This window comes from Phaseolus vulgaris, chromosome 1, assembly GCF_051622355.1.
Source record: "Phaseolus vulgaris cultivar YP4 chromosome 1, ASM5162235v1, whole genome shotgun sequence".
Taxonomy (NCBI): domain Eukaryota; kingdom Viridiplantae; phylum Streptophyta; class Magnoliopsida; order Fabales; family Fabaceae; genus Phaseolus; species Phaseolus vulgaris.
In genome coordinates, this window is record NC_143498.1 from 3,006,077 (window position 1) to 3,019,936 (window position 13,860).

The following is a 13,860-nucleotide window of genomic DNA, read 5'->3' on the forward strand; positions in this document are numbered from 1 at the left end:
ATTAGGACACAAGGAAGGAGAGAGAAACAACACATGTGAAAAGAGAAAGGGGTGTTCCATGGTGTTTGGATTCTTTGTTAAGAACTTGAAAGAGAGTTTCCTACTTCTTGATCCAAAGAGTCAAAACTAAACCTAACTCGTTGAATCTAAACAACCTTTTAACTCATTCAATTCATAGGATTGTGATTTAAGACAAGTTGGATTATTATTTTAGTGGGAGAATGCTAATTGTAGTAAATTTTTAGTAATTTTTTTAATGAAGATAACACTATTAAAAGAAAATAATCAAATGGTCAAAATAATTATTTTTTATTAATAATAGAAACTATTTTATATATTAATAATTTTTTAGTTAATATAGTGATTAATTATTTTTTTATCTCTAAATTTGATTAATATTTAATAAATTTCTTGTAGTGTAAATTATAATTATGTATTCTAGGTTCCTAGCATAATAAATTGATACAAAAAGAGTGGTGAATTTCTGAAAGAACCCGAAAATATAACAATTAATTGTTTTGTAAATAAGTAATTCAAAATTAATATAATTGTTTTTAGAGATTTTGTTTTATTCCAAAATAGCATTTGTAATGTTTTCTAGCGTTAACATTTTCAAAAGTGTAACATTAAACATGGGTATTTTAGTGAACAAATATACCAATTACTATTTGATATGAAATATTCAAGTTTATCTAAAAGAGGTTCATCAATATATTTAAATATTTTTATAACATTTTCCTTTATGTAGATAAAGAATGTTGAACTTTTTGATTGTTTTTCATGATGCACCTTGTTGTGTATTATATATATTTTTTGTCTTGTTTGTGATTGATTTTCTCCAACATTGAACCAAATCTTAACTTTGGTTGAGTTGATTCAACTATCAATAAAATTAAAAAAAGGTTCAATAATCTTAGTTATAGACCCCACCCATAATGGTATTGAAAAAGAACTAGAAAGTGGGGGATATATTTTAATCAAAATAATTATTAGTGAAATTAAAGGAAAGACATGATTGAAGAGGGATGGGATAGGTGAAGAACAATTAAGGGAAGTTAATAGAGAACCAAGCAATGATGATACCATATATATATATATATATATAAATGTTGACATTTGAAATGTGTGTAACTTTCATGATAGAGAAATGGTGGTGAAAGTCACAAAGATCATACTAATCATAAAGAATGAACATAATGATGAAGTCTATATATAGATGTGAGTAGGGATAATCACAAAGTCATTTCCTTTTTAAACAGGGTGAACTTAACAAAAAGCCCAATTGAAATAAAAGCCCATTTAAAGCAGGTGCATGTGTCATCTTGGTCAAGAGAAAGGTCACCAAGACAACAACCAAACCCTTCAATGGTTCATCACCAAAACATTTTATCAACACTTCTTGCATTATTAATATGTGAATTCTTTATTTACACGTTTCTATAAATATTTTTATATTTTTAAAAAATATGATAATTAATTAAAATAAAATTATTACATTAATTTTTTGTAGTCTCTAACATTTGGAGTGAAAACTCCATTCTTAGTCTCTTCAATTAAAAAATATTTTAATCTCTCAATTTTTTTTAAAAAAATTAAGCAAATATTTTAGATATTCTCAATGCATCGTAATATTCACTTGGAATGGTGGTGACTTCCAATTCTTAATTGTTCTCTCAAACTGTTAATCCTTTCCACAGTTTGTTTCGTTTGGTCAGCACCTTTAACTAATGTCAATGACTACTATTCTACCAATATATATATATATATATATATATATATATATATATATATATATAAAATGAAAATGACTTGTGTAGATAAAACCTTTGCTTTGTCCTTTTTCTTATATTCTTATAAGGACTTTAATTCCCTTAATAATGTAAATATTGTATAAGCTAATCATCATGCTTTTGAAATCACAACCCTCCATATTAACGGCACACAATTATAAAAAAGTATATTTATCAAGATTATTATTAATAATATGTTGTTAGAGAAAATCGAACACAAATTTTATGAGTAGATAAATTAACCATTATACTAAATAATCTCAATGATTATATTATAATTTTGTTTATTATTGTTATTATTATTATTAATATTATTAAAATAATTATGATAAGTAATATTATTATTAGGATTATGATTATTATTGTTAAGTAGTAGTTTGAGATTGGAAGATTGAGATTAAAACATTCTGGATGTTAATCTGGATGCGTTTGAGAGTCCAAATTGTCCTTTTTGAGAGTTGTAGTCTATTGGATAATTTTGTTATCCGTAAGGATTTGTTTTTGAGATAGTATTAAAGGTGGACATTTGAGCTTTCTTTTTCTTCATGTAGCCTTTGTGCACAAAAGGTACATATCACTAATGCCTTCTTTGTCAATGGTCTTCTTCCCTCTTCGATGTCCATTCATGGTGGTTGTTATCATTTTTCTCTGACCTTTTACACCTCTTCGACCTCAATTTGGGATGAGGCTTTATTACAAATTTCGATCATAGACTCAAACTTATTTTGATGGAGTGATTTACAAATTGTGACTCCTCATTTGGTTCATGAATCCGCATTGAGATATCATAAAAGTGATTCAAGTAGTTCTTCAACAACTCGTTTTCCTTAAAAAATGTCAGAAATAATGGGGAAACTTTAGTTTGCTAGCCGCAAACAGTTCCACAAACATTTGAGAGAAATTTTTGAAAGAGGTAATTGCCATCGAGAATCCCATTGAACAATTGCAAGACAATTCTTGTGAAGGTACCCACGAACATTTTGTATTGAACTACGTCTAAGCCCCTAAGATCAACATCTGAGCTAGGAAAGTTTTGAGGTAGCTCACAGGGTCTCCCGATCTAGAGAATGGTATGATCTAGGATACCAAGTAGTATGGTGGTACTAACTCATTCATGATTGCCTGGGAGAAAGGATGTGAGTTTGCTTGAGCTTGGATCAAATATGGGTCGACTTGTCCCTAATGAGTCATTTGTCTGCACATGACTTGTTGCAATTTCTCATTAGTTTTATGTAGCCCTTCATGTGCTCTCAAAGCCTCCTCCATTAAATGGCATGCAACTCTACTTCTTTGTGTTATCAGTTTTGTTTTGTTTGAGCCTCCTCTACTCTTCTTCTAGTCTTGTGTCTTATCCTGTTGCAACTCCCACATGGTATCTAGGATTTGTTGTAGGGTTGGAGCATGACGATCTTCTTTGATTGAATAATTCCTCTTTGATTTCTCATGATTTTGTATAGTGTTGTCCCGTGAAGGTAGGAAATTTTGTACCTAACCCCATGATGGGTTTGAGCCCTACGGTAGACGCCAATTTGTGTTGGTTGAAAGTAGTGACTTTAAGTTAATAAGTTCAAGTGTCTTTCTCAACCTGAAACATGTCATATTTATAGGATTTTTTTCTTCTTAGTGTTTGTTAGATAAATTTAAGTACAGTAAAAATGATTCAAAAGATAAGGGATGTAGAATACCAAAATTTGAGTTCAAAAAATACAAGAAATTTTTTCAAGCTTCTAAAATTCAGACAACAAAATCGTTATTCTCACTAATCTCTTTAGAATTGCCAAAAATAACATCTCATAACCAACACACTAATCATCTAAAGAACTATCATTATTGACAAACTTATTACGGAAAGGACTATCATTATCCACAAATTGTGTGACTTATTTTAAATATAATTGAAGTAGGTTGCTGGTTTGGTAAACATATATGAATATAATACTATTGAAGTTTTCCATTTAAGGTTCACTTCAAGATAGTGATTATTTGTGTATATTGTTCATTACATTGAATACTTGTTTACTCAACTTATGAAACATGGTGAATTATAAAATGGACAATGGTTGAATTAGAAGGCATCGGAAAAGTAGTATGTAACCCTTCTCTTATAATTGTACTTTTTTTATAAACCTATATAATTTTTTTATTAAGCTATATTATAATTGTACTTTTTATGTTTTAGTAATTATTTCTCATTGTAATAATAATTATATCAAATTTTTTAATTATATTAATTATTTTTACTATCATAAAAGTTGTACCACTTGATATCGGACAAACTATGTCACTCGACCTCGATGATCGACCGACCGCATTAATATACATTAAAGACACTCAATAAATGACAACAATGACAATTATGAAAATTCCCTATGAATCATGATCATCTTCCACATACCGGTGACATTCCCGAGAAATCAGCTAACACTAATTTAGTGAAAAATATTATTTATTAAAGATATTCTTCAAATATATCAATATACCACCCTATAAATATATACCAATATACCATCCTATAAATATATACCAATATATCACCATATAAATCAAGGATCATGCTAGAAATCAGTTAACACTGAAGTCTGATAGATTCAATCCATCACACCAAATGCCTGTGACTAAACATATAAATAAACCCTCTGCAGAGATGTAAGATATACTTTAATCAGTTTTCATTATACACCCTTTACACAGAGTACTCACTTGATTGTCGGAATACCTTTTTCATGTCAATTTGACCGCACACCAACAATTAAAGAAGAAAACTTGAAGAGAAAAATGGTAAAATAACCAACCCATTAACAATTTTACAACCAGTTTCAAATATTATATATATTTATTTTGTTCATACAAGTACAAAAATGTTCACTTATACACATCACAACACCTGAATTTCAAATTAGTTTATAAAAAAGTGAATAAGAGTTTTAATCAAAGAAAGGAATATAAAAAGGAATATAAAGATCATAAAATAAAACCTACAATGAAATTAATTTTAATTTTAAATATAACAATTTGATATAAATAAATATCAGCAATAATATTTGTATATATACATATAAAAAATGTGGAATGTAAACCTATTTAAACCACATACTAAACGAACAAAATAAAAAAAAATAATTCATCCAATTTTTTGATATGATAAAAAAAAATTTAGAATTTAATTTGATAAACGTTTGCTTTTGAATGATTACACTAATTATGATTAATGTATTGTTCATTTAGTATTGAGTGTTTGGAATGAGCGAAAGGTGGTGGTAGCAACACACATTCCCTGCAAATTCTGAATTTCCTTTGCGTTGCTATCACCTCCATTTTCAGAACTTTCAGCTTTCAATTCAAACACTCAATCAATTACTGCTATTTTTTTCATTGATTTAATGCGATTGGATTAGGATTATTAGATCTCCAGAATATTCTCAAAATCTCGGTACATTCCCCACTTTCCAACCGAATATTCTTCCGTTTGCATTTGGCGGTACCTTTTTATTTAAGTTTTCTAAGTCGGTGTCCTACACAACACAACATCATGTGTATTGTTTGTTTGACGTACGAGGTTAACCAGATCTCTAATTAACATTTATCTCCTTCTGCAAATATTGCTACACTTTTTGTCTGAATTTACAAAACAATACATACTTATATGGGTTGGGGAGAGAATCACCAAAAGATTGTGTAACAATTGGATCAACTTTTGTATGTGAGTTTTGCCATCTTAAATTTTCATACTCAGCAAAAGCAAGATCAGTGTTCTTATTGGGTTTCAGCAAGATTGTTTTTTTTTGAAGGATAGTGGTGGTTTCATATAAAATATTAGCATGCAAGCAGTGGGAAGGCTTGGCGGCTACATCAGCCGTGGCGTGTTCACTGTTTCAGGGCCGTTTCTTCCTTTTGGTGGGGCAGTGGACATTGTTGTGGTTCAGCAGAAAGATGGGAGCTTCAAATCCTCTCCTTGGTATGTTAGGTTTGGGAAATTCCACATGGGTTTGAAGGAAAAGGTGAAGGTTCATGTCAGTGTCAATGGTGTGGAGCCTGATTTCCATTTGTGTTTGAACCTTAAGGGGGAAGTTGTTTTCCGCCATGGAGACACACAAGACGAACAAGAAGGGGAATCAATAGTTGAGGGTGAAAGTGAAAGTGACAGTGATGGTATCATACCACAGGGTGGTTGTAGGCATTTCAAGTCCAGAAGTTGGAACTTTGATTCAGTGGACAAGTCAAATGAAGAGGCTAAGGTTGTTGGTAGAACTAGGTCTCGCCGCTCCCGAATTCTTGGGCTTGTGTCGAGGTCTTTGAGAGGGGAGGGTGAAGATGGTGATGTGAATTTCGTGGAGCGTGCTGAGATTGCAGCCAACTTGTTGGAGCTGAAGTGGTCCACCAATCTCAGTTTTGATCATCAACTACCTCGTACAGACAGGAAAAAGACAGAGGGTGAGGCCTTGTGCAATGGTTTACCTTTACCACCGTGTAAAATGAAGGAGGAGTCTTGTTCTTGCAGTGATCAAGAAGGTACCAGACCAAAGCATGTGTCCAATAAGATGTGCCCTGCAAGTGCAGGGTGTGGAGAAGTTCGTGTCATTGCTGAGGAGGTCTTGCAAGCTGCAACTCTAGTTCCACCTGAGGTAAATCATGTTCTTCTAGGTGAACTTGTTAGAGCTTTATTTTAGAACTCAATTTGAATTTTGAACCTAATAGTACTATAATATGTCAATCATAGTAGCTGTTGTCAAAAGTATCCATCACTGCAAATTTCATCTTCGAGATTTTTTGTCTTCAACATGGCAAGATAAGAGATTTCTTTCCCATTGATTAGTGATATGACCTACATAGTAGTATATAAGTGGAGTTAGCTTTTAGAGTTGAGTTTGACTCAAACCAAATTCTAGATTTATATATCAACATCAATCAAAGCTTCTTTGGATAAGCTTCTCATAAAAGACAATAAAGCGAACCAATTTTCTTTCATAAATTACATCAACTTATACACCTCATTTTTTTAAAAGCCTCCTCATTGGCTTCTTCATATGCACTTGTCTGGTTTCATAGTTGAAAATCTCTTATAACTTAGCGGCTAATTTTAAGTTTAAGTAAAACAGGCAGAAGGAGTGAAGAGTGCATTTCGTTTTGGTCGACACTGATATGCTTTAGTTCTTGTTTAGGTTAAACAAAGTGTGGAAGTTACTAAGGATTTTGACATTGAGAGAACACAAATGGAGGCCTCTGTGTTACAATCTCAGCAAATAGAATGTTCCCATAATTGTATGTGTGCTGTCAGGGATGTTGGAGACACACCAAAGTTTCGAAAATCTCATACTGTTAATATTGGTCGAAGAGATTGTTCGATTAAGAATGTTAGAGAAAATACTCCAACGTCTGAACAACTTGAGTCCTTGAATCTGAAGGAAGGAAGGAACACAATAACCTTCAGTTTCTCTACAGCTATGGGGAAGCAGGAGGTTAGTAATCAATAACATAGAAGAATTTTATTTCAAGTACAAGAGGCTTACTTCACCTTTTACTTTGTTTCTTCTATTGAAATCTCTCTTTTATTGTTATTTATTTTCTATTTTAAAATACTTTTTTGACTATCAGGTTGATGCTCAAATATATTTGTGGAAATGGAATACTCGTATAGTGATATCAGATGTAGACGGGACAATTACAAAGTGAGGATATATCTTATTGAAAAGGAAACAGTTTCCCAAATACATATTGTACTGTGACAGAATTATGGTTAACATTTATTCTTATAATAGTTTATTGCCTTTTCATTGCCATTTTCATATAGCAAATAAATCATATTTGGTATCTACCAAAAAATGCTCTTCTGCAATTTTGCTAAATCAATGACTCAACTTTAATCAACTGTGTCTTTCCTATACCAACAACAATAAGTCAGAACTATAATCTATTTCGAAAGAGCTTCCTGACATGTTTTCTTAAATCAATGAGAAAACACAGCACCAAACTCTTTCTTCTTATGAGTCAGCAAAGTAAACTTCTATCAAATTTTTGGTGCTGAACAAGATGCTCTGAGGATCCTGTTTCTTTTGAACAAAGCACGAAACATTTATGTGTCCTGTTATCACTTGAGCACTAGACTCAGGGTCTCTGTTTCACTGAAATGCATGTTTAGTTTATAGTACCAATGGGATACCAAGATCAAGGAAATGTGTTTGTTCAGTTGTTTGCTGCTGTGTTCAAGGGTCTTAAAAATATTATTCCACTTTTTTTCTTATTTGGTTGCCATTTTGTATCACGTTCTCTCCTCTATGACATTGTAAGGATTGGTATGTTCATATACAAGCATGAATACATTAAATTCGGTCATGTTATACTATCATGATGCTTTTTGAGAATTAGATTTGGTTGTAAACATAATTTACCAATCTGGTAAACATAATTTACCAAATACTTTAATGTTAGTATTAGTATTTATGACGTGTTATTATGGAAATTTCGTGGTTGCAGTAACAGCTTGGTTAAATTTTAGCTGAGTTGATATTATATGACATGTTGTTTTGCACGTTTAAGTGAGATTGATTTTGTTAGAATTCAAATTGCATAATGACAGTAAGTAAGAAAGCAAGGCAAGCATTTTTAACATCCAAATATATGCATCTGCCTTTTAGTGTCTTGTCTTTCTTGTCTCTTGTTTTTGTCTCGATTTTAATTATTTTCCATGGTGTGACAATGTTAAATTCCTTCTTTTATTTTACACTGACAGGTCAGATGTTCTAGGACAATTCATGCCATTAGTAGGAATCGACTGGTCACAAACAGGCGTTGCTCATTTATTCTCAGATATCAAGGTTTGTCTGTCTTGTCTGTGTTTAGGTGTTTTGAGATTACTACAACATGAAAATCCATCGATCCTATATATCAATGTCACTGTTGGGTGTTGAATCTTCTCTAGTCTAATACAAGTTCTACAGGAAAATGGCTACCAACTACTTTTTCTCAGTGCTCGTGCAATATCTCAGGCCTATCACACCAGACAATTTCTATACAACCTTAAGCAGGTGATGCACAAAGTTTCAAATCAATCTTGAATGTCAAGGATGGATAAAACAAGACCATGAAATAAAGAAAGCAGTTTACATCCTCATATTCCTTTTGTTATGATGCAGGATGGGAAAGTTTTACCAGATGGCCCTGTTGTCATATCCCCTGATGGACTTTTTCCTTCTCTATATCGAGAAGGTAACTAGTCTGCACATCTTTCTTTTCTTTTCTGTTTCTTCTTAGTGTTCCTCTTCTCACTTGTAGGAGTATGACCTTTTTCTCTTTTTAGTCCCTTAGGTTTTGAAAATCCTCTTTTATCCATTTTAATCCCTTTTTACTTTATTGTTTAATCTCGTTTTATTTAGGGACTGACCAACAAATTTAGTAAAATCTCGGGCATGATAATGTCAACTCGAACATCTTGTGAACTAATAAGAGGTTTAAACACACTTGTTTTGTTGGGAGTTATCTTAGGTGATTTATTAGCTTTTGTTTTAATATGTTGTCAAGGCTTTGAGTGTAGAATAGAACACCTCGATCATGATGCCTTTATAATATTGGGTCTATGACACATTTCTTCTCTTTTTTCCAGTTATCCGGAGGGCTCCTCATGAGTTTAAAATTGCATGTTTAGAGGTTAGGTTCCCACTATACTAAAATTGGCAAAAAAAATGTTTTTTCTGTATAGTCATGTTATTTAAGATAAGTGAAAATTGAATGCATGCAGGACATTAAGGCACTTTTTCCTCCAGATTGCAATCCATTCTATGCTGGTTTTGGCAATAGGGATACTGATGCAGTCAGCTACCTTAAGGTTGGAATCCCAAAAGGAAAAGTATTCATCATTAATCCAAGGGTACGCATTGTATTATACTAAAACTTCCTGAGTTGTTCATACTTTGCAAAACTTCCATTCTCATGTCTTAAGTTTTCAGGGAGAGATTGTTGTAAATAGTCGTTGCTTTGACACACAATCATACACCTCTCTGCATGCTCTTGTGAATGGAATGTTCCCCCCTACAAACTCATCTGAACAGGTTTAACTCTGAAGGGATTTTCTTTATTTTTTTTCCCTACAAACTCCTTTTGGGTCTTTCCAAAATTTAGTAGCAAGTTTGATGATATAAGGATTTGTTCTTGATGTACATTATTTGTTGGCCTTGTTCTTGCTGAATATTGGTTGCAGGAGGATTTTAATTCATGGAATTACTGGAAATTACCTGAGACTCCTTCTGCTATGTGAAAGGGTCTTTTGGCATTTATCTTGTTCTGCTGCAGATGGATGCAGGACTGCTTGATGTGCTGCTCCAAGAATTATATAGGTAAAAATTTAAGCATGTTTGGACTTAAGTAGAATTTTTAATTTGAGCATCTTTCCCATAGTTATTATCTTGAGTTCTTCCTTTTATTAATCAGATTTCTGAAGTTGTTTAGGGAGATTTCTTTAAGCTTATCTACACTAATTTGCTTGATATTTCTGTTTGGATTGCTTTGTGACTATTGTTAAATATGAATGCACAAATTTAGAACTTAGGCCTTAAGATGATTCAAGTCTCAGTATCAGTATGCACTATGCTTTAATTTGATATTAATATTGCTAGTATAAGTGATGTGTATTAGCTAAGCCTGATGAGATAAGCATCATTCTGTGGAATTAGATGGACAGAGGATTTATGACAGCACAGAATACAATTTTCTGCTTCAGAATTACAACTTCGGCTCAAAGCTGGAACATCAGCAGATATCATTGTTTTCTTCGCTGTACGGTGGTTTTTTGTAGTGGTTATTTATTTATCTGATTCAATTGTCATGGACATGGCAGCAATAATCCTATAATGAAAATCACATCAATTTAACATTGTCATCTTCTCATCATCAATGAGCAGCTTCACCTTGTATGTATGTAATCTTAAAGGGTTCTGTCTTCAGATTCATTTTCTCAACTTCTGAACAAATGAACACATGCTCATGCAAAAGTTCAGAAAAGGAACCAAGTTGTATGCTATTAAGCATTAATGAGAATATCTTTTTGTTCTGAAAATCAAACAATAATTTTATCATTGATGGTAAAGTATATAAGAATCAACTAAGTTGTATGCTATTATGCATTAATGACAGTATCCTTTTGTTCTGAAAATCAAACAATAATTTGAGTATTGATGGGTAAGTAAGTATATAAGAATCAACTAATCATACAAATTGATCTGAGATTCGAGATGGTGGCCCCAAGACCAAGATCCATTTATGCCTCTTATTTTATCAGCAGCACCACAAAGTCCATGAAACTAGAGAACTACAATAGCTAAAACAACTATAGACTTCTATATATATATATATATGATATGATATGATATGATATGATATGAATAATGTTATACATCATGATTTATTACCCATCTTCAACCTTATCTGTGTAGGCATCAGGGTATATTATATAAAAGCACAAACACAAACTATAGTATATGATTAACACATATTGATTATTTGATGAAATAATGATGGATCATTATTTTCCAAAGCCACAAGAATAAAGATACTCAAGGAGAGTGTCGATTTCGTGGCCGCTAATCTGACCGTCGTTGTTGGCATCAGCTTTTGCAAAAGCTCGAAAGGATCTCCAACCAGGGAAGAAGGCACCCAAGTCTTTGAGGGCTTGCTTCAGTTCATCCTTGTTGAAACTGTCATTTTTGTCTCTGTCTGCATTTTTCAATGCTACCATTATTTTCTGCAAAGTGAAACTCTCAGAAATGGTCTTCTCTTGTATACCTGACACCACTATTGTCTTCCCTGGTGTACTTGGGATTATTCTCACAGGCCTTCTGCTTTCATACACAAACTGTGACATTCTTTTTCTTCTTCTCAAAAGAGTGGTAGGGAAGGGATGAATAGCTATGGTCTCTCTCAAACATATATATATATATATATATGTATATATATATATGTATGTATGCATAACTTTCAAATATTAAAATGCATTGGCTAGTTTGTGAGAAGTTCTATACCCACACGCTATGTGTATATTAGTATTTTTCATATAGTAAGAAAAATTCTATGAATTTTCAAAAAGTTCTATGATTTTTTTATAAAAAATTGGAGGAAATGATTTAGTGTGTGTGAATTTTATGAAATTTCATCAAATATTTCTAGAAAATACAAAATGAAGAATTCTAATAGTGATATATTTACTCTCAACAATATTAATATTATATATATATATATATACACAATAAATTTTAATAAATTGAAAAATGATTTATTTATTCCTTTTCTTTTATTTAGAAGCCCAAGCATATTTTTTTAAAATGTTGTTAAAAATTAAATAACACTCATACAAAAATTTAAATGAGGTAGAGAAACTTTTTTAAAAATATTTTCCTTCTCTCATTAATTGCCTCCTCTCTTTTTTATTTATTTTTTCCTATCTTCTATTCACCCCTATCTCCTTTTCACTTGTTTTCTTTCTTTCATGTTCTACACTCTCTTGAATTATTTCTTTTAAATTAAAATAAAATTAATTAATGAAAGTATTTATATACTTTAATTTAAAAAATCATTTTATATTTTAATTTTAAATTGACAAGTAAAAAATTAAATCAAGACAAATATAGCATAATAAATATGTTTGTTTAGCTTCGAAATGTATTGAAATTCCCTATATAATATAAAATAAAGAAAAAATATTAGTAATACATACTCTTTCTAACAATTTTTTTTTATTATTAATTGAGAATTATTAAAATAAGTAAATTTTATAGATCTCACTTTTTATTTAATAATTTTAATATGATTTTGTAATTTTTTTTATAATTAACCAGTAATAAAAAAATTATAAAATATATATTAACTACCAACCTTACCTAACAAAATAAAATATAGGTTAAAATAGCTAAGTATTCTATTATTTATATATTTTTTTATTAAAAAATAAAAATTTTAAAATGGAATTGTAGGTGTAAACTTTTCAAGTTATCTAATTATTTAATATTTTTATTCTTCCAAATTGCCTTAATTACTCTCATCACCTTGTCCAAATAGGATGCTTGTGAAATGGCATATGATTCTTTAATGGGATGGGACACTCACCCCATTAATTGCATTAATATATTTGATTTTGTTCATAAATATTCAAAGTAACTTTGCCAAAAGCATTGAAGATAAGCAAGAATCTCTATAATATGGTATATCACACTGTAATCTCTATATATGCTTTTTGTCGGAAAAAAATGTTGAAATGTTTAATAATGATAATAATAATAATAATGTTACTTATCTACACAAAATATTGATAATAATGTTTACAAATAAATTTTAATAAGGTAATCATTGAAAACACATTCATGGAGATAATATACTAATCTTGAATAAAATTGTTTAATTCGAAAAACAGAAAAATTGAATAAACTATTATATTTTATAGAGATAAGAAATAAGTGGATTGAAGTCTTCTATTGTAACTACCTATATATTCGACACAAGGAAAATTCCAGAAAGCCTTTATAATAGTCATAAAGTGAGTAAAATTAATGATAAAGAAAAAAGAGTGGTTAGGTTCTAAATAAAATTATTCCTATATATGTGATTTGGAAAAAATAGGAAGTTTGAGTAATATATAGAAACTTCATTATTAAGACATTGAAATATATATATATATATATATATATATATATTTTTTTTTTTAATAGTAAAGTTTTATGATTCATAATAAATATGTAATTCCATAAATTAAGTTTTACAAATATAGAAAATGATACCTTTAAAACTAAAAAGATGAAGTTGAGGTTAACAATATACTCCAAATCCAATAATTTGAAATTGAATAAACCAATATATTACTATTTAAATTTTATAAAATGATTAAATTGCATAATCAACTCAAATTAAAACTACTATGTTCTAACACGTCAAGACATGATGTAACGCATATTTTGTCACAAATACTTACCTAAATTCCTTTTCATTTGGTCTAATTTTCAAGCACAAAAACATTTTGATTATTGCAAAGTAAAGTGGAAAGGGAATCATGCTCTACATTATAAAACGTTAAGTATTTCAAGGCTGTGGTGAG

At 30.6% G+C, this 13,860-nt stretch overlaps 1 protein-coding gene across 6 annotated transcripts; it reads left to right on the forward strand.

Annotated features, from left to right (window-relative positions):
* The first annotated feature begins 4,991 nt into the window (after window positions 1–4,991).
* On the forward strand, window positions 4,992–10,928 carry LOC137816491 (phosphatidate phosphatase PAH2). 6 transcript variants are annotated; one of them, XR_016518299.1, is made up of 12 exons: window positions 5,388–5,490; window positions 5,584–6,412; window positions 6,950–7,246; window positions 7,383–7,456; window positions 8,518–8,602; window positions 8,726–8,812; window positions 8,921–8,993; window positions 9,388–9,431; window positions 9,523–9,651; window positions 9,731–9,832; window positions 9,982–10,117; window positions 10,454–10,842. XR_016518299.1 is itself a non-coding variant. In XM_090297954.1 (10 exons), the coding sequence occupies exons 1-10, from the start codon at window positions 5,609–5,611 to the stop codon at window positions 10,036–10,038; spliced, it is 1,752 nt and encodes a 583-aa protein (XP_090154080.1). In that variant the 5' UTR covers window positions 5,017–5,608; the 3' UTR covers window positions 10,039–10,171. The 6 variants fall into 6 exon arrangements, 1 of the variants encoding a protein (XP_090154080.1); XR_016518298.1 differs by having other exon boundaries at window positions 4,992–6,412; window positions 10,454–10,928; XR_016518301.1 differs by lacking the exon at window positions 7,383–7,456 and having other exon boundaries at window positions 5,017–6,412; window positions 10,454–10,832.
* Window positions 10,929–13,860: the final 2,932 nt, after the last annotated feature.